This window comes from Malaclemys terrapin, chromosome 1 (genome assembly GCF_027887155.1).
Source record: "Malaclemys terrapin pileata isolate rMalTer1 chromosome 1, rMalTer1.hap1, whole genome shotgun sequence".
In the NCBI taxonomy this organism is placed as follows: domain Eukaryota; kingdom Metazoa; phylum Chordata; order Testudines; family Emydidae; genus Malaclemys; species Malaclemys terrapin.
This window is the reverse complement of record NC_071505.1, coordinates 245454507-245480055: the sequence shown is the minus strand read 5'-3', so window position 1 is coordinate 245480055 and position 25549 is coordinate 245454507. Positions and strand designations below refer to the sequence as shown.

Below are 25549 nucleotides of genomic sequence, written 5' to 3'. Positions count from 1 at the left end.
TGCACAGTGCTAAGGGTGGGAGAGGAGTCAGGGATCCACAGGTGTGAGACTGGTTTAAAAGGGCTCTGGCATCAAAACAAGATCCTATTTTCAGCAATCTGTCCTTAGTACTGGAGAATGGAGTAAGAAGAAATGCTGGTCTACTGTCCAAGGCCATCATTTTCACTTTCCCACTCAGTGCCTCAGTTTCCCCATCTGTAAAATGGGGATAGTGATAGTGAGCTCTTTGTAAAGCGCTTTGAGATCTGCTACTAAAAAGCATTATACAGGAGCTAGGTATTACTACTAAAGTTAGGCACCTAAATAGAAGTGGCCAGATTTTCAGAGCGATTGAGCACCTGCAGCTCTGACTGACTTCAGTGGAAACTCATTTTGCGCTTCATCTGTGAAAAATCAGGCCATTTTTATGTATGGGTCTAACTATGGATTTAAGTGTTGAATTTTAGGCAGGCAGGTTTTACATTTTTGACCAGAGTATCTCTATCACATGGTTCCATAAGAAGGCATCAGCAACATCTGAATTATTTCAAATCCCGCTCCTCTATACGAGAGAATCCCATCACTGGGAGAGGATGGTTCCATTAAAGAATCTAAAATATCCAGATTTTCACCACTTTGGCTTGGTGTTCTTCCCAGAGGATGAGCAGTCTAAAAATAAAATCTTTAGAAGATGATTTATCCTCACTGCAGGGATCTTCTAATGGGGACCGCTCTTGTGATTCCAAGCCTGCCAGTATTCCAGAGTGTTAGCAGGATTATTTTTGAAGCTGAATCATTCGTCCTAAATAATTCACAATCTCCTCCTCCAGCAGCATTTCTTAACTGAAAGCATGTAATTTATTGGCTTCTAGAGAATCATCAGCTGAATTCTCACCGGAATCCAGTTTTCTCTCTTTCTGGGAGAACTCAGAATCCTTCATTCTTTCCTAGACAAGAATGTTTCTACAGTTTGATTTACAACATTTAAGAATAAAACTGAAAGGGTACCGCCAGCTAGAACCCTTCATTGAAAAGTAGTGAACATCCTTCACCAGGGAAGCCACTAAATTCACCTGGATTTAGGGAATAAAGCTCACCTCTTGTGGATAACAGACTGCCACTGGACAAGCTCCATGTGTTGATTTACAACATCCTGTACTCTACACTGGGAGTTGAAACCTGCATTCAATTTAACCAATGCAGGTGGGAATACATGAAACAGTCTGAGCCATTCCCAGTATATTATTATTATTATTTATATTATCATAGCAACCGCACTGTGCTAGGCACTGTACAAACCCAAACAAAAAGATAGTCTCTGCCCCAAAGAGCTTCCTAGTAAGTTTTAAAATTTCAATTGGTCCCATGAAGGTCATATTTGCCTATTAACAGACAAAATAAAAATGGACATCTTTATATTGACTTGAAAGCTAATACTTTGTGATTACAGCTCAGGAATTTTTGCAATGACACACTGCTCAGCGTTAGAGCTGCAGCAGTAAGAATCCAGGGGTGAGTACTGTCTATACTTGTAGTCTCAGAAAGTTAAACTCAAACACATTGGGTCACAGACTGGGTTTAAACCAATAGTGGCATTTAGAAATTTGATCAACTACAGCTCCAACATTACAGATATACACAACTGCAACAAGAGTTTCCTCCAAGCAGAATTGTACTATGGGCATTTCAGTTCTACGTTTCTTTTGTCTCATTCTGATCACTTTGCAAATCCCCATGAATTTTAATCTACTGCGTAAGCAAGTTGTGCTAGGCCTATGTTTATATACCACATACTATGGGTCTTATTCTGCAGTCCTTACTCACATGAGTAGTTCAGGGAACACAATGGGACTTCTTGCATGAAGAAACAGTACTCAACATGTATAGGGGCTGGGGATGCAGAATCAGGCTTTACCACCACCAACTTTGGAGAAAGTCAGAATAACCAAGGTGGGAAAGAGGACCAGAATATACAGGGTAGATATCCCTGGTACCATTGTTAGTACCAATATAAGATGATGCAGTGGCAAAGCCTAATGCAGAGCAAAATTATCTGGAGTGTTGTACAAAGAAGTGTTAGGAGCGTTTTTACACAGAGCTGCAAATCATGGCACTATACAATCCTGAGCAATGCCACAAACAGGAGACTTTGTGAGACAAGGGTTTGTCCCCGTCACAGAGTCTATTTAGACAAAACCAATGAGGTAGCTGCCTGAAAAAGGTCTTTTGTCTTAAACAGGTGACAGTCACCTAACCCTCAATCTTTCTCTCTGTCTTTTTTTAAGCTCTGTAAGAGTGTGGAAGTAAGAGGCTGAGGCTGTCTACACTATGGGTCCATCCACACTAGACCTCTGAACAATTCCATCCTGAATTTCCCCACTCACCAAGCTGCAGGGGACATTCAGAATTATGTTTTAGCTAACCTTGCTCTTTAATTATTTCTTTTCCCCTCTGGCCAATGCTGACGGTGCCAAATTGTGATTAAAATCAGTTAAGGTTGCATAGGCTAGATATGGTTTCTATATTTGATTTAAATAAAGTTCACATTGATAAGAGTGTTTAAAAATCAATATGGCCCGAGCTAATTTTAAACCATGCTTGAAAACAGTTTGCTATAAAATAGAATGATATATCATAGTTGATATGGCAATTTAACGGTCTCTGGTGCTCACCTGTGCTAAGGGGTATGTGAATCTCCTCAAGACATAAAGTGACTAGTCTGTCAACCCTGTCATCAAAGACAATGTAAATTGTTTGGATCACAAAGAGGAAGTTAAAGAAAGCTACAGAGGAAGACTTCAATAGAGTTATGACAATTTAGACCAGTTGATGAACTGCTCCCACGGCTTTAGGGGAAGTTTAAAGGTGAAGTACTCAGAGAGTGAGTGCCAAATAGACTGGACAATACAACAACTGTGGTGAGTGGTGGAGAAACAAGACTGAAAAAAGAGTAGGAGGCAGAGGGAAGAAATCTTTGTTTGAAGGTATTTCTTTTTCAGGATGCCAGGATCCCAGAACAGGAGAGCATAAAGCAAAGGAAGTCAATTATAGAGCATGTTAGACACAAACAAACTTGTTTCTCTTCTCATGACTGGAAATAATGCTACTAGTAGATAAAAGTTTCTCAGCTGAATTTAGAGTTAAGTGCTATGTCAACAACAGAATAATTACACATTCAGAACTCCAGTATCTTTCTCTAATCCAGATGTTTCTCTGTTGGAAAACACCACTGGGGGGTTTTCTTTGTTAATCTGTTTATACACCTCAGCATTATCCTCAGGTCTCATTTTCCCTACCACGACTCAAATCCTTTTACTACATTTATAAATACTGCCGTTCCGATTACAGCTTTCTATTGAACACTATTTCAAGACCAATGCGCATGATGATGAGAGTTCAAGGACTCCAAGAATGATTTGCAATCCATCCCAGTTTTGATGCTTCTGAAAATCATCATCAGACATCATCTCACAGAATTCTGACTCACCTACTTACCCCGCTCACCTCTCCCCAGATTTGGGGGTGGGGTTCTGATTCCAAGGTGATGTGTTTTTCTACTTTTAGGAATATATGCACGCACATACCAAAATAACTAACTAACTATCTAAATAAATCTTTTCTATTTTTCTGGGAGAAATAAATATAAAAAAAAGACACATCATCTCAAAATTCTAAGGAAAGCAGGTGAAGGATGAGTGAGAATTCTGAGAGACTATATCTTCAAGGAGTAATAATTAACCTTCCTTTCCATTTGTTTCATCCAGGGCAAAAAACTTAGACTTCCAAAAATCCAATTACAATTAAAAACTCCTACATTTCTGAACTTATTTAAAAAAGAGTCAATTTGTAGTATTTAAGGTAAAATTCATTTTCAATGATCTTTCTTAATTTATTTGGAGAAAACAGAAACTTGTATGTACATACAATTATCTGTACATAAGTTTTTCTCCACATTTCTAAGCATAAAAGCATGCCATGAAAAGCTGAAAGCCAAATATAAAATTTAAGACAACTAAATTTAAGCTATTACTTACCAGAATGTAAAAAATAATTTCCCCATTGTTCACACTGATGATAAACCTCACACTGTGCAATTTCATTTTCATGATGTGGGAAAGCAAGATCTATGCCACCAGTATGGATATCCAGTTGGCTTCCAAACACTGTACTGTAACAATATTTTACTGATCAAAACCAGAACAGCACAATAGCCTTTGTAAAGCAATGCAGTAATTAACAGAATGAAACACTAAGTCCAAATGCTTTCTCCAGTTTATTACAGTAACAGAACAAGTATTCTAAGAAATACTAAAATCTCAGCAATGTATTTGTCCAGTTTCACTTTCTGCAAAAATGAACACATTTTCTTTATAATCAGCAATTTCTTATTTTTGTTTAGATTCAAAAATTACAAATGGACATATCCTTTCCTTGTTCCAGTTACCAAAACCACATCAATCACACACGCACGCAGGCACACACATGTGCACAAAATTAAAAATCTAGGAAATCTGACCTCGAAATTGTAGAGCACTCGATGTGCCAGCCAGGTCTTCCTTTTCCCCAGGGAGAAGCCCAATAAAGTTCTTGAGGTTTGGCTGCCTTCCACAGGGCAAAATCTTTGACATGTCGCTTATCACGATCAACTGCCAATCATTTATTATTTGTTAATAGGATAAGTCTCCAAAAAGAGTCAAAGCATGAACCATTCAGAATGTCAGTAAAGGGAGCTATCCAGATTTTATTCTTGGACAGACACTTCCATTTTCCTTTATCTTTTTTTTCCCTATCCTGGAGGACAGACATGTTGGACACAAAGTGTTCAACAAAAATAATATCCTGAACATTCTACCATGAGCTAGAAATGGACTCTGATTCATCCACAGCCCTTAAGGCAAGAAGGGCTCATTAGATCATCTAGTCTAACTCCCATTGTAACACAGACTAAAGAATTCCACCCAATTCCCCCTGTATTGAACTCAGTAACTTGTATTTGACTAAAGTATATCATCTTATTTATCTGTCTATAAGTGCCCAGGCTGATATTAGCTCCCACTAACAGACCCACACCTAACATATTTCTAACTCTATTCCATCCAAAGATAACCTGGAAAATATAAAACAATCATTTTTCTCCTAAACACAGGTAATCCGGTGGTTATAGAATAACTTTCCTTCCAATTTTTCAGCAAGAAAACTGTATTTAAGTGAAGTAAAGTCAGAAAAAAAAAAAAAACCTTAAATACATACAGCGAGAAAAAATGGTCAAAACTTCTTCAGCACTAAATAAATATTATCTATTCTATGAATTAAAGTTACAAAAGAACTATGACTGAGTAGGAGATGCACTGTTTGTATTGTTTTAGCCTTTCATATTAGGATTTCATACACATGCTAGTTAAGCCTCAGAAAACGCATTTAACTGAAACAAAGTATTGATCCAAACCAGTCCATAGCAACATACCCATTTCTTCTTGTACATCAGGGTAAACACTAGTTAACTTTCCGTATCGTTCTCCCCTAGACTTGACATCAAAATAAACATTACCTGTTAGAAAACAAACATTGAGATTTATTACAAAGATAGGGGGCATTCACTTTGCCAGTGTGGTGCAGGGCTGCCCAGAGGGGGGGACAAGTGGGGCAATTTGCCCCAGGCCCTGGGCTCCAGAGGGGCACCCACGAGAATATAGTATTCTATAGTATTGCAACTTTTTTTTTTTTTTAATGGAAGGGGCCCCCGAAATTGCTTTGCCCCGGACCCCCTGAATCCTCTGGGTGGCCCTGGTGTGGTGAAAAGGTAAACACTTTTCCTGAGTAAAGCATCTGTTACATACTGTTTCCTAAAAGAATCATTCTGCTCTGGAAAGTAACTGCAATAATGAGAGCATGTGTTTCCATGTTTACGGGGTCTCAAAGACTACAGATTAAGTTTGCTTGTCTCACACATAAGATTATTTTTTCTAACTGCAAACCCACCCTAGGATATAAAAGTCATACTGGGTTCTTTTCTGCTCACATAATATCAACTGTACTCTTCAGGATTCAAATGAAGCCTCTCACAGGTGTAGTTAACATGCAGCTGAGGTCCCCCAACAACCACAACCTTGCTTCTAAAACACTACTACGCACTCTGTTTTGCAAAAGATGCGCTCTGCAGTGCATAGGGGATGCACACCATCCCATAGGGACTACCAGGTTCTTATCTTGCACAAACCTCTGGTGTCATAGTGTGTGCCAGTTCCATGGTTTTCTAGCCCAGTATTTCCCCATAGGAATTATATAATGCAGTTAATGCCCTTAAAGAACATTAAAAACTCAGTTACATTTAAATTACAATATAATTATACATGTTCTTAGCATTGTATACAAAGTGTATTTAAGTTATTCACAGCATTTTCCTTATCAGTTATCAATCAAAGGAAGAGATGGTATTGAGTATCTGAACTGACCCCAAAGTGGTATAGTCATAATCCAATTAAGAGAATGAATTTTTTGCACACACACTAACATCAAACTGTACTGCTAGAAGTCTTACCTTTGGAGGTTGCATAAGCATGTCCACTAGCCATTATTCGTTCTATAAAAGAAATTATCTGAGGAATATTTTCAGTCACTCTCATATATACTGTCGGGGGAAGAACCTTAAATGAAAAAGCAAAAGGAATATACTGCTGATAAGCTACTTTAGTTTATGACAATACCAGCATGTTTAAAGGAACACTGCCAACTTAAAAACATCCCTTGACCCGCGCTGGTTCCCGCAGGCCCCATTGGCCTGGAGCGGCGAACTGTGGCCAGTGGGAGCCGCAATCGGCCGAATCTGCAGACGCGGCAAGTCAACAAACCGGCCCGGCCCGCCAGGGTACTTACCCTGGCGGGCCGCGGGCCAAAGGCACTGCCCAAACACAGGCAGTACGCAGTACCTATCCTGAAGAGCTTATAACTGTTCATTCATTCCTTGAGACAGTTTCTTCCTTACCAAAAGGCACACGTAAACATATGGGGATCAGATGAAATCTTATAAAAATTTTAAAAAGGAATTTAAAAAATGTTCACTCAGTACTATTTAAAGGATGATTAATCAGAAATAGAGTATTTTCAAATTAGTCAATTAAAATTATAACTTAAAAATCAGGTTGTCATTGTTCCTTTAACAAATAAATGTACTTCATAATAATTTCAGTTTTAAAAGATAAAATATTAAATATTTGTACCTTTAATGCAGCCATGTCTTGTTTAAAGTCTTCTTCATAAACCCGGGCAAGAGCTAATGGTGATATGTTCATCTGTAGAAAAAAGGCAGATGAGTGAATCATAAATCAAAATAATACAAAATATTATAGTCTTATCAGTCAGTTAATGGCTAATTGGAAGAGTTATGGGGCCCCCAAGGTTTAAAAAAAAAAAAAAAAGTAAGAAAGGTTTATTAATCCAACATTCAGTACAGAGGCTGTATAAAAGATAGTTATAGCATAAAAGTGATATTTAATTTATCTTTTTTAATTATAGGAATATTTTAATCCACAACTTTCTATAGGAAGTGACTAAAAATTAAGTCCACAAACCTTTTATTTTTATTCAGTAAGGGACTTCACTTCCAATGCTAAGCTTACCTCATATTCATGGTGCAAGGAAGTCATTTACAACACTTACAGATATATGTCAGAGTTATAAAACAGAGACTTACAGACACCACACAGGATATTTTTTATCATTGAAAATTAATATGATTTTTCAACTTTTCATTGCTGTTCCTCAAATATGTGAATGGAATTGGAGAAATGAACTGATAGTCAAATATTTTTGAAAGCATAGTAACACTCCAACAATATCTACAAGTTTCAAATGTAGACTCTGACAGCTAGGCACAGGGATCATTACAAAAGTGAATAAATCAGTGGGAAGCAGAGATAAAGAGTCAGTTTGCATTTGATATTACATTTGTCTGAAATACTCATCATAGCCAGGGGCTTGAAAAATTCACCAGAACAAAACCTGCCCTGGCAAGTGGGGGAGCTATGTCATTTAATTTTGCAAGATTTAAGTTTCTAGTCCTTATGTTTTGGAAAATCAGAATGAAATTAACAGAACAAAATTCAATTTTATTGCTGCCATTCAGAATTAGGTGAGCAGAAATACATCAGTTTTATTCTGCAGATGCTATTCAGGAATTTTATAAGCAACTAGAGGCAGGGACTAGGGTCAAGATTTTCAAAGGTAACTTTGGATGCCTAATTTAAGGCATCTTAAAAAGGCCTGATTTTCACCAGCCTAGTGCTTAGCACAGGGACCGGCAACCTTTGGCACGTGGCTCGCCAGGGTAAGCCCCCTGGGGGGCTGGGCCGGTTTGTTTACCTGCCGCGTCCGCAGGTTTGGCCGATCGCGGCTCCCATTTGCCACAGTTCGCCACTCCAGGCCAACGGGGGAGGCAGGAAGCGGGGAGGGCCGAGGGGTGTGCTGGCCGCTGCTTCCCGCCACTCCCATTGGCCTGGAGTGGTGAACCGCAGCCAGTGGGAGCCGCGATCGACCAAACCTGCAGACACGGCAGGTAAATAAACCGGCCCGGCCCGCCAGGGGGCTTACCCTGTCGGGCTGCGTGCCGAAGGTTGCCGATCCCTGGCTTAGCACTTTTTGAACCATCTATTGGAGTAGCCAGGAGTTCGGGGGAAGAGGTAGAATAGAGGAGGCTCATCTCTTGCAGCTGAGAGAAGGCTTGGTGTAAGAGGAAAGCTTCTTCCCCCTTCTAGGAACCAGAAAGGAGTTGCTTCAGACACTAGAGTCTCCAAAATGAATCCCTGAGCGAGGTTTAGGAGCCAGCCCCCCACAACAAGAATCTCAGTATTAGTAAGACTTCTCACGAGGGCATTGCCCCTCAACCTCACTGGGGGTACCCTTCCTCAACTTATGGACCTGTGGCTCTCTTATAATGTATTCCGTTATCAGAACTTGAAAAACAATCGGGTTCAAAATCTAGAGGATAGAAGGAATCAACAGTAATTAACAGCATAAGAGCATAAAGAACAAATCTTTCCAGACAAAACTAATTGCTTTTTGGATTGAGAAGGAGAATGCAATTATGTCCTATATCTGGACTTTGGTAAAACATCTGATACAGTGTCAAGAAATCTTACTTCCAAAATTAATTCCGCTTCCTTTGGATATGCGCCCTACCCCGTGGACTAAAAACTGGCTGAAGGATTGAAAACAAAGGGTAATGATTAATGCCCACTGAATAAGAGATAGTCATCCTGTAGAGTGACACTCAAGGATTGATGTTAGATCAGTTTTATTAAATATCTTTTTTACAGAGCTGGAAGAATCACAGGAAATAAATGTAAAAAAAGGCCTGTTAGGTCATCTAATACATCCTCCTGCTAATGCAGAAATGTCCTTACGATATATTATCCAGAAACGTATTGTTCAAATGGGGATAAAGAGCAAGCTAATTGCATCTGAAGATAATGTTCATGGGAACGTTCAAAGAAAAAAAAAGAAAAACACCACGAAAGGTACCTAGAGAAGTTATAATGTTGGGATCAAAGCACCACATTCTGGCTTGCTCAGGGTGCTGTTTGACCAAGAGCCTTTCCTGGAGCTCTAAACCAATGAAGACGACTAATGGGGAAAAGGCAGATGCTAAGCGATCTAGAAGTATTGTGTTTCCCACAGATTGTTAAACTGAGACTTGGTTCTGTAAATACAGTTTAAGGCACACCAAATCATAGCTGGGATTTATTTTTAAATAATTGTGTGTGATTTCTATTATTTGTGCTATTGTTACCACAACTCTTCTAAAGACTTTCCCACCCAATATCATGACAAACCTACAGTCCTAACCATAGGATTTGTTACTGACGGCCACTCTAACACCTCCTCCTCTATAAATACCCATAAAATGGTAAGGAGACTTCCGGATGCCACTGTTCTACTAACTGTAAAAAACACCCCTCAAAGTACAACATATGGGACTTGGTAAAAATAGAATAAAAGCATCAGACTTGTTTAGCATAGTTATAAAAGTTCTGACTGCTAAAACTACTTCATAGCGCAGACTTTAATCTTGACAAAAGAATGGAGCAAATGAACCAGAATTCTTTTAGACACATTAAGTCAACTTTTTCTGCAAAGAAATAACCATGATGCTCTTATGAAAGAAAAATTCTCAAGACAGACACGCACACATATTTTAAATGTAGATCGTATGTTAAAGCACTGGCCTGCAGCCATCAAGAAAAAATATTCCTAAGGGAAAGAATAAGAATGAGCAAAAACTTTTATCAAAAGCATAACAAGGCCAGCATGAGAAAAAACTCTACATTTACTGTGAATAATAGTTTACAAGGAAAAAAATCCATTTTTTAAATCATTAAAAGTTATTATTATTTTTTTTTATAAACTGTCACAATATATCTCACATTAGGAAAAGAACATGCAGTTTGCAGCTGAGATCTATTTTGACAGATTCCCTCGTGTTCCAGAAGGCAGGAGTCACCAGGTTTTAAAATCCAAAAAACTCTATTTAAATCTTTCAAAAAATAATTAGCATTCACAATTTAGCTGTATATTATTAACATTTTATGATCTGATAAGGATTTTATCAAGCAGAAAAAGAGGTAGAATGACAATTCACTAAGCTCAGTTGGTAAAATTGATTTGATTAGCATCCCACTGAGAGCAGTTTACAGTCAAAGCTTTTAATTTAGCCAAAAGCCATGAGACATCAGTGAAAACTTCGGGAAAGTTATTAACTACCTTTACTCTAGCAATCTAGGACCCCACCGCTGTAAAAAAAACGTATACATATCCTTTACGTGAAGCTTGTGAGTAGACCCATTTGAGTTCAGGGCCTCGGAAACCATTAAGAAAGGTAGCACGTATACAACTGAGAGACAGATCATGTCAATGAATCCTTGCCTAGTTCTAGGTAACGTTCTAATAATATAAAAATGTTGTAATGTTACTCGACCAAAATACGACAGAGCCCTCGGAGTCTATTTCACTATACAACTAGATCCTTCTGGGCAGACCCTTGAGAGATGCTGAGCGCCTGCAACTTGATTTGATGGAAGCTCCATGATTATGTATAGAACAACCATCTTCTTTAATGACCAATTCCAAGGCTAATAGCGACAATTTAGATAATTTCTGTAAAACAGCAGCTACTATGGACAACTGTCCAAAGTTGATTGGTTAATATTTTCCACCTAGGATGGAGAAGGGTTAAGACAACTCCTCAACTCTAATGAGAGCCCCAATGACTTTCCACTTTCCCCAACAACCTTGTATTGCAAACGGTCCTTCTAGCAGAAGACGAAGTAGGGGTTGCCTTTGTAGCCATGCTATGGCATTTGTTGTACCTACATCTCACTGATGAACAACTTTATACGCTGCCTCCTTCAGAGCTACATATGCCAGCTCTGCCAAATTCCCAGCCTGTACTAGCCCATGGGTTGAGAGCCCAGGAAACAATTAGCCAGTGATTTTAAAAAGCAGTAACAAAATCAAGGTTGCTGTCCAACACTACTCAGTACATTAAACACTATAAGCTTTTGTCAAAGTAAACGTCATATTTACCTCATTGGCTCTTTTAATTATTTTGTCATCTATGTCTGTAATCCCCATCACCATGACTACTTCATTTCCAAAAACCTTAGTTATTATTCTTCGAATAATATCAAATCTAACATAGGAACTGAAAAAGAAAAATAAAAGCTTTTAAATGTGTATTATTGGTAATACATCTAAATAAAATTAATAAACAGCAAAAAATCACTCAAACAGAAGCTCTGAATGGTCTAATGATGAAAGTGAAATAGAGAGAGAACAATGATAGTCTTTAGAAAGAGAGAGAATATATACAAAATGCTACTCCAGAACTGGTGACATTCTGTAAAGAAGTTATGCAAATCTCAGCTGAACTGGTCTACCCTCTTCTGGCACTAGTGACACATTACATCAAATTTTCTGAAGTGTTTCTTTTCTTCATCTCTTTAAAACAATATACTGAAGTGAGATTGTGTTAACCTAAAGGCTTACTACTAAAATGAACATCACACTTCCAATACTCCATACTCAGCTTCTAAAACCTCTAATACCTCATTCACATTCTGAAACACTCCTGTTTTCAGGTATTACAGCTCAGAATTAAAAAAGAAAGAAATCAATACAAATATGTTCCAATTAAAGTTGTATGGGATCAGCTAAATAAGCACTGACCTTGGTTACACCAATGTAGCACACAAACAGTTTTGTTTATACATCATCACAGCTCTTTTTGGATACCAGGCAACAGTTTTTCCAAATGTTTGAGAAGGAACCATTTTAAATTATTCACAAACTTCAGGACAAATATATTGTTTTAACAAAATCCATGACTATTAACTATAACCTATGAGCTATGATGCCCCATGAAGCCATTTGCTACTGTAAGAATCTCAGGTCAGGCTTCCAAAGAAATGTCTTTGGCCTCAGTAAAGGGCAGCTATTGCAGAAAGGCTAAGCAACAACAGCAGCATCTCAGGAAAGGGCGCAGACCTGCAAGGTGATGAGCACCTACAGCTCCCATTGACTTCAAAGGCAGTTGTGGGCATTCAGTACCTCACAGGACTGGGTCCAGAAGGATATTCACAAATTTACATTTTCCATTCCATCCAGCATGCTGAACAAACTGGAGACTGTGTTTACTGTGTCTGCAAAAACAAACAAAACTCAATTCACTTTGCAGATGTATTTGCACCTTTTCGCTTAGCTGCATGGATCTGATGGTGATAACACAATGCCTTCCCAAAATTTCTCAGCCCCACATCATAAATCACAAATGTCATATTTGAACTACACATGGAGAAAAGTATTGTTACTTGCTTGAATTATGCCATAGTAAAACAATGTCTTTGAAGAGATAGCATATACAACTAAGAAACAGATCAAGTTAATGAATACCAGGCTAATTCTAGGTAAGATTCTAATAATATAAAAATGTTGTGGTATTAGTTCCACCAAAATACGCCAGAGCCCTCTCAGTCCGTTTCACTATAAAAGAATCACCATCAATGTCAAAATGCTTAAAATTAAATCCACCAGCTCTGTGGTTTTCTTTGCTAGTACACATATGAACGTTGCCCTGTCCCCTGCTATACACCTCTACTCTGTTTTTAGAAGAAACAGCATGTTGAAATATGCAGAAACCTTGGCATTTCAGGGAGCAGGATTCTTTCATTCTTCAATAGCAACACGCTGACTAGAAGAAAGCAGAGAGTCAAGAAAGAAGGGGTGGCACAGAAAAGAACCCAGCTCTTGGGATTACTATTGCTAGGAATCACCCAGCTGAGAAGCTGGATCCTAACCAAGCTGAAACCCTCATGTCAGCAAACTGATAAAGTCAGTGTTTAAAATCAAGGTTACATTTTGACCCATTAACCGCAATTCTCTTAAATGGGGGCACACGCTCTGTACAAATGTGTGTAGAACCCTGGCTCTGATGCCTGGGGGCTGTTGCACAGCAAATAAAAGGGTTGTTTGGTTGTAGGGGGCAGGGGAAATGTAATGTCATTCTTTTCAAATCCCCCCCGCAGACGACAATCTCATTTCCATTGTTAATTCATTTCTGTAACTGTGCCATTACTTCCTTCATTAGTTGTGTCTGTCGTGGTTTAAAAAACAGGAAAAACAGAAGCTTGTTTGAAGAATTCAAGTAATAAAATGGCATCCTTACTCTTTAAAAAAACAATTTTGATTTAAAAAAAAAAGTTAAAATATAACTTTAGGAACCACAAATGGTTTAAACAGAGCCATAGAGACAGCAGCACTTCTCTTCATGGTGGGTCTCACTCGTACATTATCGGCCTGGATGCCTCCCCATGTTTTCTAATCAACTGCCTGCCACATGAACCTCCTTCAGCAGCAGAAGACTAATCAGCAGCTGCAGTAGCAGGGCTCTAGAGCAGAAGCAATCTACAAGCAGAGCCAACTACAGAGAGAAACTAAGAATCCTGCCATCCTACTCAAATTAATGCTTAAGTTATACCTAACCAAGCAAGGCAATTGGGCAACGTGAAGGCATAAGAACCAGTGCAAAATTATGCACATTGGAAACAGGTTTCAGAGTGGTAGCCGTGTTAGTCTGTATCAGCAAAAAGAACGAGGAGTAGGGGGAAAATTAACATGGGCCAGAAGAGTACCCAGAAGTCACTTACTACACGACAGGCCCAACAAAGAAAGTAGCAGAAGGCCACTAGCCATCGCCTTCAGCCCCCAACTAAAACCTCTCCAGCGCACCATCAAGGATCTACAACCTATCCTGAAGGCCGATCCCTCTCACAGATCTTGGGAGACAGGCTAGTCCTCACTTACAGACAGCCCCCCAACCTGACGCAAATACTCACCAGCAACTACACACCACACAATAAAAACACTAACCCAGGAACCTATCCTTGCAACAAAGCCCATTGCCAACTCCGTCCACATATCTATTCAGGGGACACTATCATAGGACCTAATCACATCAGCCACGCTATCAGAGGCTCGTTCACCTGCACATCTACCAATGTGATATATGCCATCATGTGCCAGCAATGTCCCTCTGCCATGTACACTGGCCAAACTGGACAGTCTCTACACAAAAGAATAAATGGACACAAATTAGATGTCAAGAATTATAACATTCAAAAACCACTTCAACCTCCCTGGTCACTCAATTACAGACCTAAAAGTCGCAATTATTCAACAAAAAAATTCAAAAACAGACTCCAACAAGAAATTGCAGAACTGGAATTAATTTGCAAATTGGACACCATTCAATTAGGCTCGAATAAAGACCGGGAGTGGATGGATCATTACACAAAGTAAAAACTATTTTCCCATGCTAATTTTTCCCCCTTCTGTTACTCACACCTTCTTGTCAACTGTTTGAACTGGGCCATCCTGATTATCACTACAAAAGTTTTTTTTCCCCTCCTGCCGATAAATAGCCCACCTTAATCAATTTGTCTCATTACAGTTGGTATGGCAACACCCATTTTTTCACGTTCTCATATATCTTCCACTGCATGCATCTGATGAAGTGGGCTTTAGCCCACAAAAGCTTATGCTCAAATAAATGTATTAGTCTCTAAGATGCCACAAGTACTCTTTACAAATTGGAAAGAATCATTTGAATTACTCATACATGTTAGTGAATTTTAAATTAACCCGTAACAGCTCAGAAAAAGCCTTCAGTGACATTGTGGCCAGTTCAATGAAAGCCTCTGCTTAATGAAAGTCTCTGTACACCTCAAGTCAACAGAACAAACAATACATGAAAAGGCAAAAGGAATGGGGTAGAGATCGTAATGCAGCTATATAAATCAATAGTGCATCCATACTTTGAATGCTGTGTTCAGTTCTAGTTACCCTATATAACAAAAAAAAAAAAAATGAGAAAGAGGTGGATTTCAAAGATGGAAGATTAAGATGGTGAAACTTCCATATGAGTAAAGAGTGCAAGACTGGAGCTGTTTAGTTCAGAGAGGGGACAAAAAGAGGTCCATGAAAAAATGAATAATAGAGAGAAGGTAAATTAGGAACTCCTACATTCCCCTTCTTCCAAAGGGCAGCAGAGAAAAGAGGACAAAAAGGATAGATAAATACATTAGATAGATAATCAGAAAAAGGAGACCAAAACAAGTTGAAATTCCCTGAGGTGTAAAGGGCCTGTTCAACTTTAGACCTGTCCAGGGAGGGAGGGGGGAAGAGATGAATGTGCAGAGCAGACATGCAGAACTGCCTCCTGAATAAGTGATGGTGAAAAGAGAAGGGCCACAGAGGAAGTACATATATAGATCCAGAGGCTCCCAAACCCCTAACTGGGGATACATTGTGTTGGTTCCTGCTATTCCAGCCCACAGAATTTGTGCATTAGTTGTGTAGTAAATTGGTAAATTAGTTGTGCATTGTTTTAACAAAGTCCATGAATATTAAACATTCTGACCCCATTTAGTTTCCAGTACAAAGCCTGACTATTTCGGGTTTGTACTAGAAGAGTGACATGTGCAGAAAAAGATATTAGGGGTAAAAAGGAACTGGGATAATAGTAAGAAAAGAAACAGTAGCAATTTCAACCTTGAGATCCAATATAATTCACTATGCAAAAGTTATATGGGATATCAAGTTAGAAATGAGCTATTGTAGTGTATGATTTGGTATTCCACTGAACTAAAAGAATGTACTCACCCATGCTAAAGTAAAAGCAAAAGCTGGCACACAAAAGCTACATTTAAATAAAACTTTCTGGAAAATTATGGGTTTCCTCCTCCCAGGCCATTACTAGATATTGCCTTTTGTTATTTGCATTCAGATGATATTTACCTCCCTACTCTCAAAACCTAGAGCATGGGTTCCCAACCTGCATGTCCCAAACAGGTTTCAGGGATGTGCAATGACACTCCCATTTGTTACAGCTAGACGGGAGAAGGGTTCTAAAACTTGATGTTGTAATGTGGGATTAACATGAAAGAGGTGGAGAGCCACTACCCCTAGGGTGACCAGCTATCCCGATTTTATAGGGACAGTCCCGATTTTTGGGTCTTTTTCTTATATAGGCTCCTATTAACCCCCACCCCCATCCCGATTTTTCACATTTGCTGTCTGGTCACCCTAACTACCCCAGAGGAAAAAAAAACACTTGACAGAAGAGCCTAGAATGAGGTAATGGTGGAGTAAAGAAGTTTATTGATATAGCAAGTTTAATAATTTTCTTGAACAATGACATTTTAAGCTATTCTTCCAAAATGAACAGTGTCAGTGATTTATATTCCGGTAACCCTCTTCCCCACCAATTTGTAGAACTAAAAATAGGGGTTATTTGGAAGTTAAAAAATAATCATATTGCACATTAGGTATTAATTAAAAATAATTCATATATGGTTTCCTGATTTTCTGATCATTATTAGCCATGCAGATTCATAAAGTCCTGTCAGAAAGTTACAGAAAGGATGAAAACTATAGCAATAAACACACAAAAAGAATGCAGCAACACAAGTATTGGGAGTGCAAAAAGGAGAGGTTGCCAGTTCTATGTCTGGGCACTTAGTGTTTCAAAACCTGCATTTCTACAAGAGATACACAGAAATAAATATTATAATTCTCCTCTCACAGTTCCTGCCACAGCTAAACATTTGAGGGAAATGGAACACAATGGGTTCAGAGAAAGAACACAGTCAAAGTCATAAGCAGCATAAGCTAAGAAGAAATATTTACAATATTAAGTGGCATTTGACATTCATACCGCTAACCATGACCTGAAAGACATCTTTCCTCTGAGATGGAGTAAGATGCAATACACTCTATGTTAAGCAGTGGTGCTGGAACAACTTTTATAATGGAGGTACAGAAGGCAGAAACCATGTATTTGGGTTGTTATTACTACTTCAAGCCAGGGGGTGCAACAGCACCCCTAGTCCCAGCACTTATGGTTTTAAGTACCATAGGCATGAACCGTAAGAGCTGCTGAGCACTTGCAACTTCTATTGTCTTCAGCGGGAGTTGCAGATTTTCAGCACACCCAGCTTTTAGCAGAGCTATTAGCATTCTTTCTTTAACACGGTTAAGGTATTTTTCAAAGTTGTTTCTGCTGTACCAGCACATCATATTACTGTTTGTATTGATCTCTTGGAAGCTTGAAAGCGATGTGTTCACTCTCTTACAGAAAAACCCTAGATGAATGTAACCATACAATAAACTACCCTCTCGCCACCAGTGGAGGTAACTCCACTCTAAAATTGAAAAAAGTTGTCTAGGAAATTTAAGATCATTTCCATAGTTCCTGTCCAAGCTATACGTATTCTTCTCCTGCTGTACAGATGAAAGCAAAACTTCCAAGTCAGCAGGAGTTTTGTCTACCATACAATTGCACGACTGGCAACCCGAGGCCCATAGAATCTCTCTGGCTCACACTAGCAGTTATCACATGCCTTAAATCTACTTTTTAAAAAGATGAAATGCTTCCTTTACAATTGCCCCCATCCTCCAATCCTACACACACAAACTGGTTTATTACTATCAAGCTGTTAGTGAATTTGAAGTGTTGGCAGGTTTGCATGCTTTGGTTTTATAAAACAAAAGGCACTGATTTTTTTATGGGGAGGAAAAAATAAGTCACACAGGCTTTTCAAACAATTTAAAGAGAAAAAAAAAGAATTTTTGAGCCTACCAACCTTGAAAATGTCCCTTTACGAGGCTAACAGCCCCGTACTGTTTTTTCTAAGTGCTGACACAGTAACCAAGCCAAATGAAAGGAAGAAATCATTCTTGCAGCCTATGTTCATATGTAATGTGATCAAAAGAGCTCCTTATATAAATCTAACAGTCTTTAACTTGTCTGCACATAGGAGTTTAGTAAACATGTACTTCAAGCAGCTTATTCTTAAGCATTTAAAGTTAATATTTCATAAACAATTGGCACAATTATTCAATTTTTTTAAATCTGAATTACATGCTGCATATCAGCTGCTCTTCTTCCAAAATGTTTAAGACAGACTGATATGGAACCGTCTAGCAAATTAAAGTTAATGTATTATGTATAATAGTCACATTCTGCAGATATGATCCAAAATAATTCATACTGTCCTAATAAATAAATGAAAATATATACAGAAAAATGTTTTCCCCTCTATAGGAACAAACTGCCGAACTGATCAGAACTTGAAAACCCTGGATGTATTGACTAACTAGTCTATGTCTGACTTAGTGCTAAAATAGACAATAGAACTTCTCCTTCTGTTTCTTTGTACAGTAAATGCTACCAATTGGCAGCTGTATGCCCAGTTCCACTTGGGAAAAGAGCATACTATCATAGATGTATAGAGCTGGAAGTCATCCAGTCCAACCACCTGCACTGAGGGAGGACCAAGTAAATCTAGACATGCCTGACACAGATGCTTGTCCAATTTCTTCTTAAAAACCTCCAGTGATGGGGATTCCACAACCTCCCTTGGAAGACTTTTCCAGAGCTTAATTACCCTTACAGTTACAAAGTTTTTCCTAATATCTAACTTGAATCCCCCTTACTGCAGATGAAGCCCACTACTTCTTGCCCTGCCTTCAGTGGGCAACAATAGATCACCATCCTCTTTATAGCATATTTGAAAACTTATCAGGTCCCCCCCTCAGTTTTCTTTTCTCAAGGTGAAACATGCCCAATTTTTTTAACCTTTTCTCCTAGGTCAAGTTTTCTAGACCTTTTATCATTTTTGTTCATCTCCTCTAGATTCTCTCCAGTTTGCCCACAACTTTCCTAAACTATGGTGGCCAGAATTGGACACAGTACTCCAGCTGAGCCCTCACCAGTGCCAAGTAGAGAAGGTCAGTTACCTCCTGTGTCTTACATATGACTCTCCTGTTAATGCACCACAGAATATTAGTCTTTTTTACAACTGCATCATATTGTTGATTCATATTCAATTTCTGATCTCCCAGATCCTTTTCAGCAGTACAACCACCTAGCCAGCTATTACCCTTTTTGTAGTCATACATTTGATTTTTTTTCTTCCTAAGGCCTTGTCTATACTAGAAAATTAAATTAGCTTACCTATGTCACTCAGTGGTGTGGAAAATCCACACCCCTGAACAGCACAGTTAAAATGACCTAACCCCGCACGTAGACAGTGCTAGGTCAATGGAAGAATTCTTTCCTTGACCTAGCTACCGCCTCTCGGGGAGGTGAATTAGCTACGCCGACAGGAGAACACCTCCCGTCGGTGTAGGGAGTGTCTACATGGAAGTGATGCGGCTGTGCCGCTGTAGCATTTTAAGTATAGACATACCCTTACTGTAGTACTTTGCACTTGTCCTTGTTGAATTTCATCTTGTTGATTTCAGACCAATTCTCTAATTTCTCAATATCATGTTGAATTCTAATCCTGTAGCATGTAATCAGCAATGTCCAGAAGTCCAATTCCCAGAAGAAGAATTTAGCAAATTAACAGGATGGGGCAGTCACCAAGCAGCTCCTCTGAACCAAAATCAGCCATTTGTTTCACTATTGAATAGATTTCACCAGGAAACAATTGCATGAGGCTAGCTTTCATTTTCTGTCTCTGGTAAGAGGCACCATCTTTCTTAAGTGAAGAAGAGCAGCTTGTCCTTTGGATAGCAATTACATTTCATTCATCCACCTCAGATTTTTGATTGTCCTGGGCTGCTGGACACTAGGGGTTTGTCTACACTGCAATTAAAAACCTGTGACAGGCCCATGCCTGCCGAGATGGGCTCAGGCTATCGGGTTCTTTAACTGCAGTGTAGACATTTGGACTCAGACTGGTGCCCAGCTGGGACCCTGCGCTCCAGCCCGAACATGAACATCTATTTCACAATTAAACAGCCCCATAGCCTGAGCACCGGAGCCTGAGTCAGTGTTTAACTGCAGCATAGACACACCTTAGGTTTTTTCTAGCCCTACCTTGCAGTCAGTCACCTGACATCATAAAACATTAATGCAGAGTCTTCCTCCTATAATTTTAAAACAACTCACCAAGCATGCCCAAGGTGCGCATGATCATATACTGTTGGCCCACAGCTATACCTGTGAACAAAGTGAAGAACAAATAATAAAATAGTCAAAAGCTGTTTGACATATTACCGGCTGCTATGGACAACTAAAAACAGATACATTAACCAAACTGAACATCATCACAGTAAGGTGATCAGCTGTGCAGGATGGATCCCTTTGCAATCAGTTTAAAAGCAGGGCGTAGGGTGACCAGACAACAACTGTGAAAACTCGGGACAGGGGGTGGGGGGTAATAGGAGCCTATATAAGAAAAAGACCCAAAAATCAGGACTGTCCCTGTAAAATCGGGACATCTGGTCACCCTAAGCAGGGGAACACTGACAGGACCTCCCCTCCATCTCACCAGCAGCATTATTTTTAGAGGGCTGCAGAGTATAACCTTTTATTTTGTATTGGGCTGGCCACTGATTAATGCTATTTAAATCGCTACCAGGTCGCCACTCCTGCATTGGCCAGTATTAAGGGTTCCTTGCTTCTGCTCAAGCTGTTGTAGGTCTGGATCCCGGTATCCCGGCCTGTGGGTTTGATCCACTTCCTCCCGACGCTAGAGCAACACCTCGGCGGGGAGGCCCGACTCCGCACCAGCCCGGCCTCCGCACCAGCCCCTCGGCCGGCTGCCATGAGTAGATCTCCCCGGTTCCCGGAGCGCAGGCAGCGGGAGGCAGCGGCCAGCCGGGCTTGCAGCATGCTCGCGCCGCGCCACCACCCCCGGGGCGGCGAGAGCTCCGCGCGGGGCACGCCGGGCTGCAGGCTCCGGCTGAGCGGGCAAAGCGGCTCCCGCTCCCGCTCCCCGGGGGCGTGGGCGGGGGCGGCTCGGCTGGAGGCGGAGCTGTAGCCGCGACACAACCCGCGCCGGGTGTAGCTACAGCAGCCGGACCGCCTGTGCAGGGGACAGGGAGGGAGCGGTGTAGCTACAGCCCGAGCGGCAGGAAGGGGCGGGGCCTGGGGGTCTGGCCCAGCGCCGGCCCCGCCTCGGGCGGACTCGGGGAGAGCAGCGCGGGGCACCCAGCCGGGCCGCCCAGGGCCCTGCCGCTGAATGCAGTTGGTGCTGCAGCGGCACCTGGTTCGCTCTCCTCCCACTGGGCTGCAGGGGAAACTTCCAGCGCCCAGGGCTTCCTCCGAGCAGGGGCCATGCCCGCCTGGACATAGGAAGGACAAGGAGGGGTCAGATTTGCCCTTGCGGTAAAAAAACTTTGCTGCCCGCACTTTCGCCTGTAATCTGCTCACCTACTTAAAAAGAAGAACAGGAGTACTTGTGGCACCTTAGAGACTAACTAACCTCCTTAAAGTTAAGCATGGGCCTAAAGGTTTGCAGGGTCAGAGCCTAAATCTAGTATCTAACAAATGAAGTGGGGTCTGCCTGTGTGTTCTCTCCCCCACCCCAACATCACAGTGGCTCATAAACTATAATGTGTTTAATATATGGAGATATACCTATCTCATAGAGCTGGAAGGGACCCCCAAAAGATCATCAAGGCCAGCTCCCTGCCTTCACTAGCAGGACCAAGTACTGATTTTTGCCCCAGATCTCTAAGTGGCCCCCTCAAGGATTGAACTCACAACCCTGGGTTTAGCAGGACAATGCTCAAACCACTGAGCAATCCCTCCCTTTTTGTGAGGCAGGGAAGTTCCCTTCCCCACCATTTTATGGTTGGGGAAAGTGAGGCACAGAATGATTAAGCAATTTACCTAAGGTCACACAAAAGCTGAAAATTAAACTTGGGTCTCCCAGATCCCCAGGTAGCACCCCAAGCACTGGACTGTCCTCTTTGAATAAGCTTTTATTTAATTAAGATTAATAAACCAGTTTCAAATTATTTGAATAAAATATATAAATGCAAAATATTAGTACAATAGCTTTATTTTTGTCAAAATTTTCAGGACAGACAGGTAAACTTTACAAAGGCCTTGTATATGAGAAAGTTGTCTGAGTTGAACCTAAATTGGCTTTTAAACCAATTTAGTTAAACTTTCTATTGCAAACCCTTGTGTGAACACTCAATTTGAATTAAAAGTGATTTATTTCAGTTTATCTTAAACTTGTTCATAATCTACTTAAACTGTTTATTTCAGTTTAGTTTAAACTGAAATAAGTGTCCATAAGGGTTGCCAGGTGTCCGGTTTTTGACCAGAACGCCCAGTCGAAAAGGGACCCTGGCACAGCTGGGGCCCGGGGCTAAGGCAGGCTCCCTGCCTGCCCTAGCTCCATGTGGCTCCCAGAAGCGGCCACCAGGTCCTTGCAGCCCCTAGGCGAATGGGCGGCCAGGGAGGCTCCGCAGCCCCCATTGGCTGGGAACTGCGACCAATGGGAATTGCGGGGGTAGCGCCTGCGGGCACAAGGGCAGTGCGTGGAGCCTCCCTGGCCACCCATGCGCCTAGGGGCTGCAGGGACTTGGCAGCCCCATCCTGGGACCCTGCACCAAGCTCCCTTCTGCACCCCACCCCAACCCCCTTCCCCAGTCCTGTTCAGCAGTGTGCAGGAGTTGGTGGGGGAGGAGCAGGGGCAGGAAGAAGCAGGGGGGGATATTAGGGGGAAGGGGTGGAGTGGGGGTGGGGCTTGTGGGGAGCGGGCGTTCAGCACCCTCCAGGAACTGAAGAGGTCGGTGCCTGTGTTTAATGATTGATACACGTTTTTGCATAGAAACACTAATTATAGGGTCAATTTTGGAATATTGCAAATACTTTCAACACTTACTTATTTAATTACGGGAGTTATATAACCCTGTCCTCCTTGAGTATGTTGGTTACTGGTTAGCTGCCTGTTAGTTAACATTGATTAGTTATTTCATACTTATTTGTGAATGTTATCTGTTCTTTTAGTACTACATAAACATATTAATTTACTTATATGTAAGGACAGAGTGTATTTCTCTTTTGCTATTCCATAACATATATAATATTCATTTTTGTCAAAGACGACCCTCCCCCCCCAACATTCCTCATTCAGCTAACTTCAGAAAGCAGGAATTAATGTGAAGTTCTTTAATATGTATATCTAACTCATCAATCTAAAAAAAGTAATATACATTCTGTGCGCCTCTGTGAATCATGACACATTAATTAGGTTAGTGTTTCTCAAACCACTTCCCATCCAGCCCTTTTTCTATCAATTGAAATAAACTAGGCCGTGGTGTACACGAGGAAATTAGGTCAGTATAACTACATCGCTCAGGGGTGCGAAAAATCCAACCTAACCCCCAGTGTAGACAGTGCTAGGTTAATGGGAGAGTTCCCCTGTTGACCCAACTACTACGTCTTAGAGAGGTGTAGTACCTCCCTGAAGGGAGAACCCCTCCCAGTAGCCTTTTGGAGTCTTCACTGAAGTGCTACAGCTGCACCTTTTTAAGCATAGACAAGTCCTAGGAGGGAAGTCAAGACACTAAGGGTAATTGCCATCCTGGCATTTCCTATATCTCAGGGGTAAGGAGCTGATAAGTGGAGTCTCCATCTGAGCAGCCAAGGGAAGGTGTGTATTTTTGTGTGTACCAAAGGTTGACTTTTCAATCTTAAATTAACACACACACACATTGACAAGTGTGTAGAGGGGAGTTAAAAAGTCAAAAGATAAGAGTAAAAAGTGGCATGATTTTCTCAGATTGCATTTAAAGTTTGGTCTCATGGACAATTTATTTTAATTCCAGATAACTCTGAAAAGATCTTTCCAAGTCAGATACTTTTTCCAAAATCTTCCTCAGCCATTCCCCAGTTTCCATCAGCTGATTTATCAAATCCGCTTTCTTAACAGGCATTACAAGCAGAAAACGCAGCCCTAAACCAGTGTTTTGATGTTTTTGATTTGGGACTTTTTTTACAGCTACCTGTTTGTTGATCTTCCTCTCTTGGAAGCACAAAAAGGAACTAAAATGGTGACTACATTGTTTGAAGTGCACTGATCCCTTTTTGGGGCCTCTAGGTGCTACTGAAATGCAAGTAATAAATACATATCAGAAAGGATTGATCTGGCTGGTGTCTTTTGAGGCATTACCATTTCCTACAGGGCTGCATTTCTTTCATCAGCAAACTTCTCTACTACCTCTGTACAAAAGGTAGATGTGTTAGAACTAGAGCTGGGCAGATTTTTTTGCCAAATAGTTTATTTGATGAAAACTGCAGTTTTGGTCATCCTGAAACTATACCTCAATTTGACCCAAATAGATTTGGCTAGTCACAAAACAGCCAAAGGAGGAAGTAGTTAGGCCATGCCCCAGGACAGGGATCGGCAACCTTTGGCACGCAGCTCGCCAGGGTAAGCACCCTGGCGGGCCGGGCCGGTTTGTTTACCTGCCACGTCCGCAAGTTCAGCCGATCGCGGCTCCCATTGGCCGCGGTTCGCTGTCCCAGGCCAATGGGGGCGACGGGAAGCAGCAGCCAGCACATCCCTCGGCCTGCGCTGCTTCCCACAGCCCCCATTGGGCTGGGACGGCGAACTACATCCAGTGGGAGCCGCGATCGGCCGAACTTGCGGACGTGGCAGGTAAACAAACTGGCCCAGCCCGCCAGGGAGCTTACCCTGGCGAGCTGCGTGCAAAACGTTGCCGATCTCTCCCCTAGGATGTGCTCCAGAATTGAAGTGGATTTTTTTCAATTCACTGACAATTAAAATAATAATGATAATAATCAGATTTAGTTTGACCAGGCCTGATTTTTTTTTCTTCTATTTTTTTGGAACTGCCACCAAACCAAAAAAAAAAAAATCAGTTTTTCACCCAGCTCTAGTTGGAAATCAATGACCACAACCTTCTGTTTTGACTGGACATTATAGAAAGTTTCTTTGTGGCATGCTGCCTCATGGAGGGCCTGAAGTGAACCTTTATAGGTAGGTTCCCCTCAAAACTACAAAGGATAGGTCTAGATAAGTCTGGGATTTATTATGATTATTTCATTCATTGCCTTTGTGTGATAATAGAAATCTCTCTTCATCAAGACTGTCTATATCTGGGTCTCATTTTGGTTTACAGAGAGTAAGGTGTAAGGGCCCTGGCATTCTTCCAGCAGTTATTTTTTCCCCTAATGTGTCATTTTCCA

At 40.8% G+C, this 25549-nt stretch overlaps 1 protein-coding gene across 1 annotated transcript in view; it reads right to left on the bottom strand.

The window, feature by feature from the left end:
* Positions 1-21303, bottom strand: part of CARS2 (cysteinyl-tRNA synthetase 2, mitochondrial) — a 48815-nt gene extending 27512 nt beyond the window's left edge. Inside the window, exons 1-8 of the mRNA XM_054011369.1 lie at positions 20955-21303; positions 20486-20536; positions 11557-11674; positions 7197-7268; positions 6518-6623; positions 5444-5527; positions 4496-4625; positions 4014-4147 (exon numbers count right to left, since the gene is read on the bottom strand). Of these exons, the coding sequence (XP_053867344.1) occupies positions 4014-4147; positions 4496-4625; positions 5444-5527; positions 6518-6623; positions 7197-7268; positions 11557-11674; positions 20486-20536; positions 20955-21211 (952 nt within the window). The 5' untranslated portion in view covers positions 21212-21303. The remainder of the gene's footprint in view (positions 1-4013; positions 4148-4495; positions 4626-5443; positions 5528-6517; positions 6624-7196; positions 7269-11556; positions 11675-20485; positions 20537-20954) is intronic.
* Between the last annotated feature and the right edge of the window lie 4246 nt (positions 21304-25549).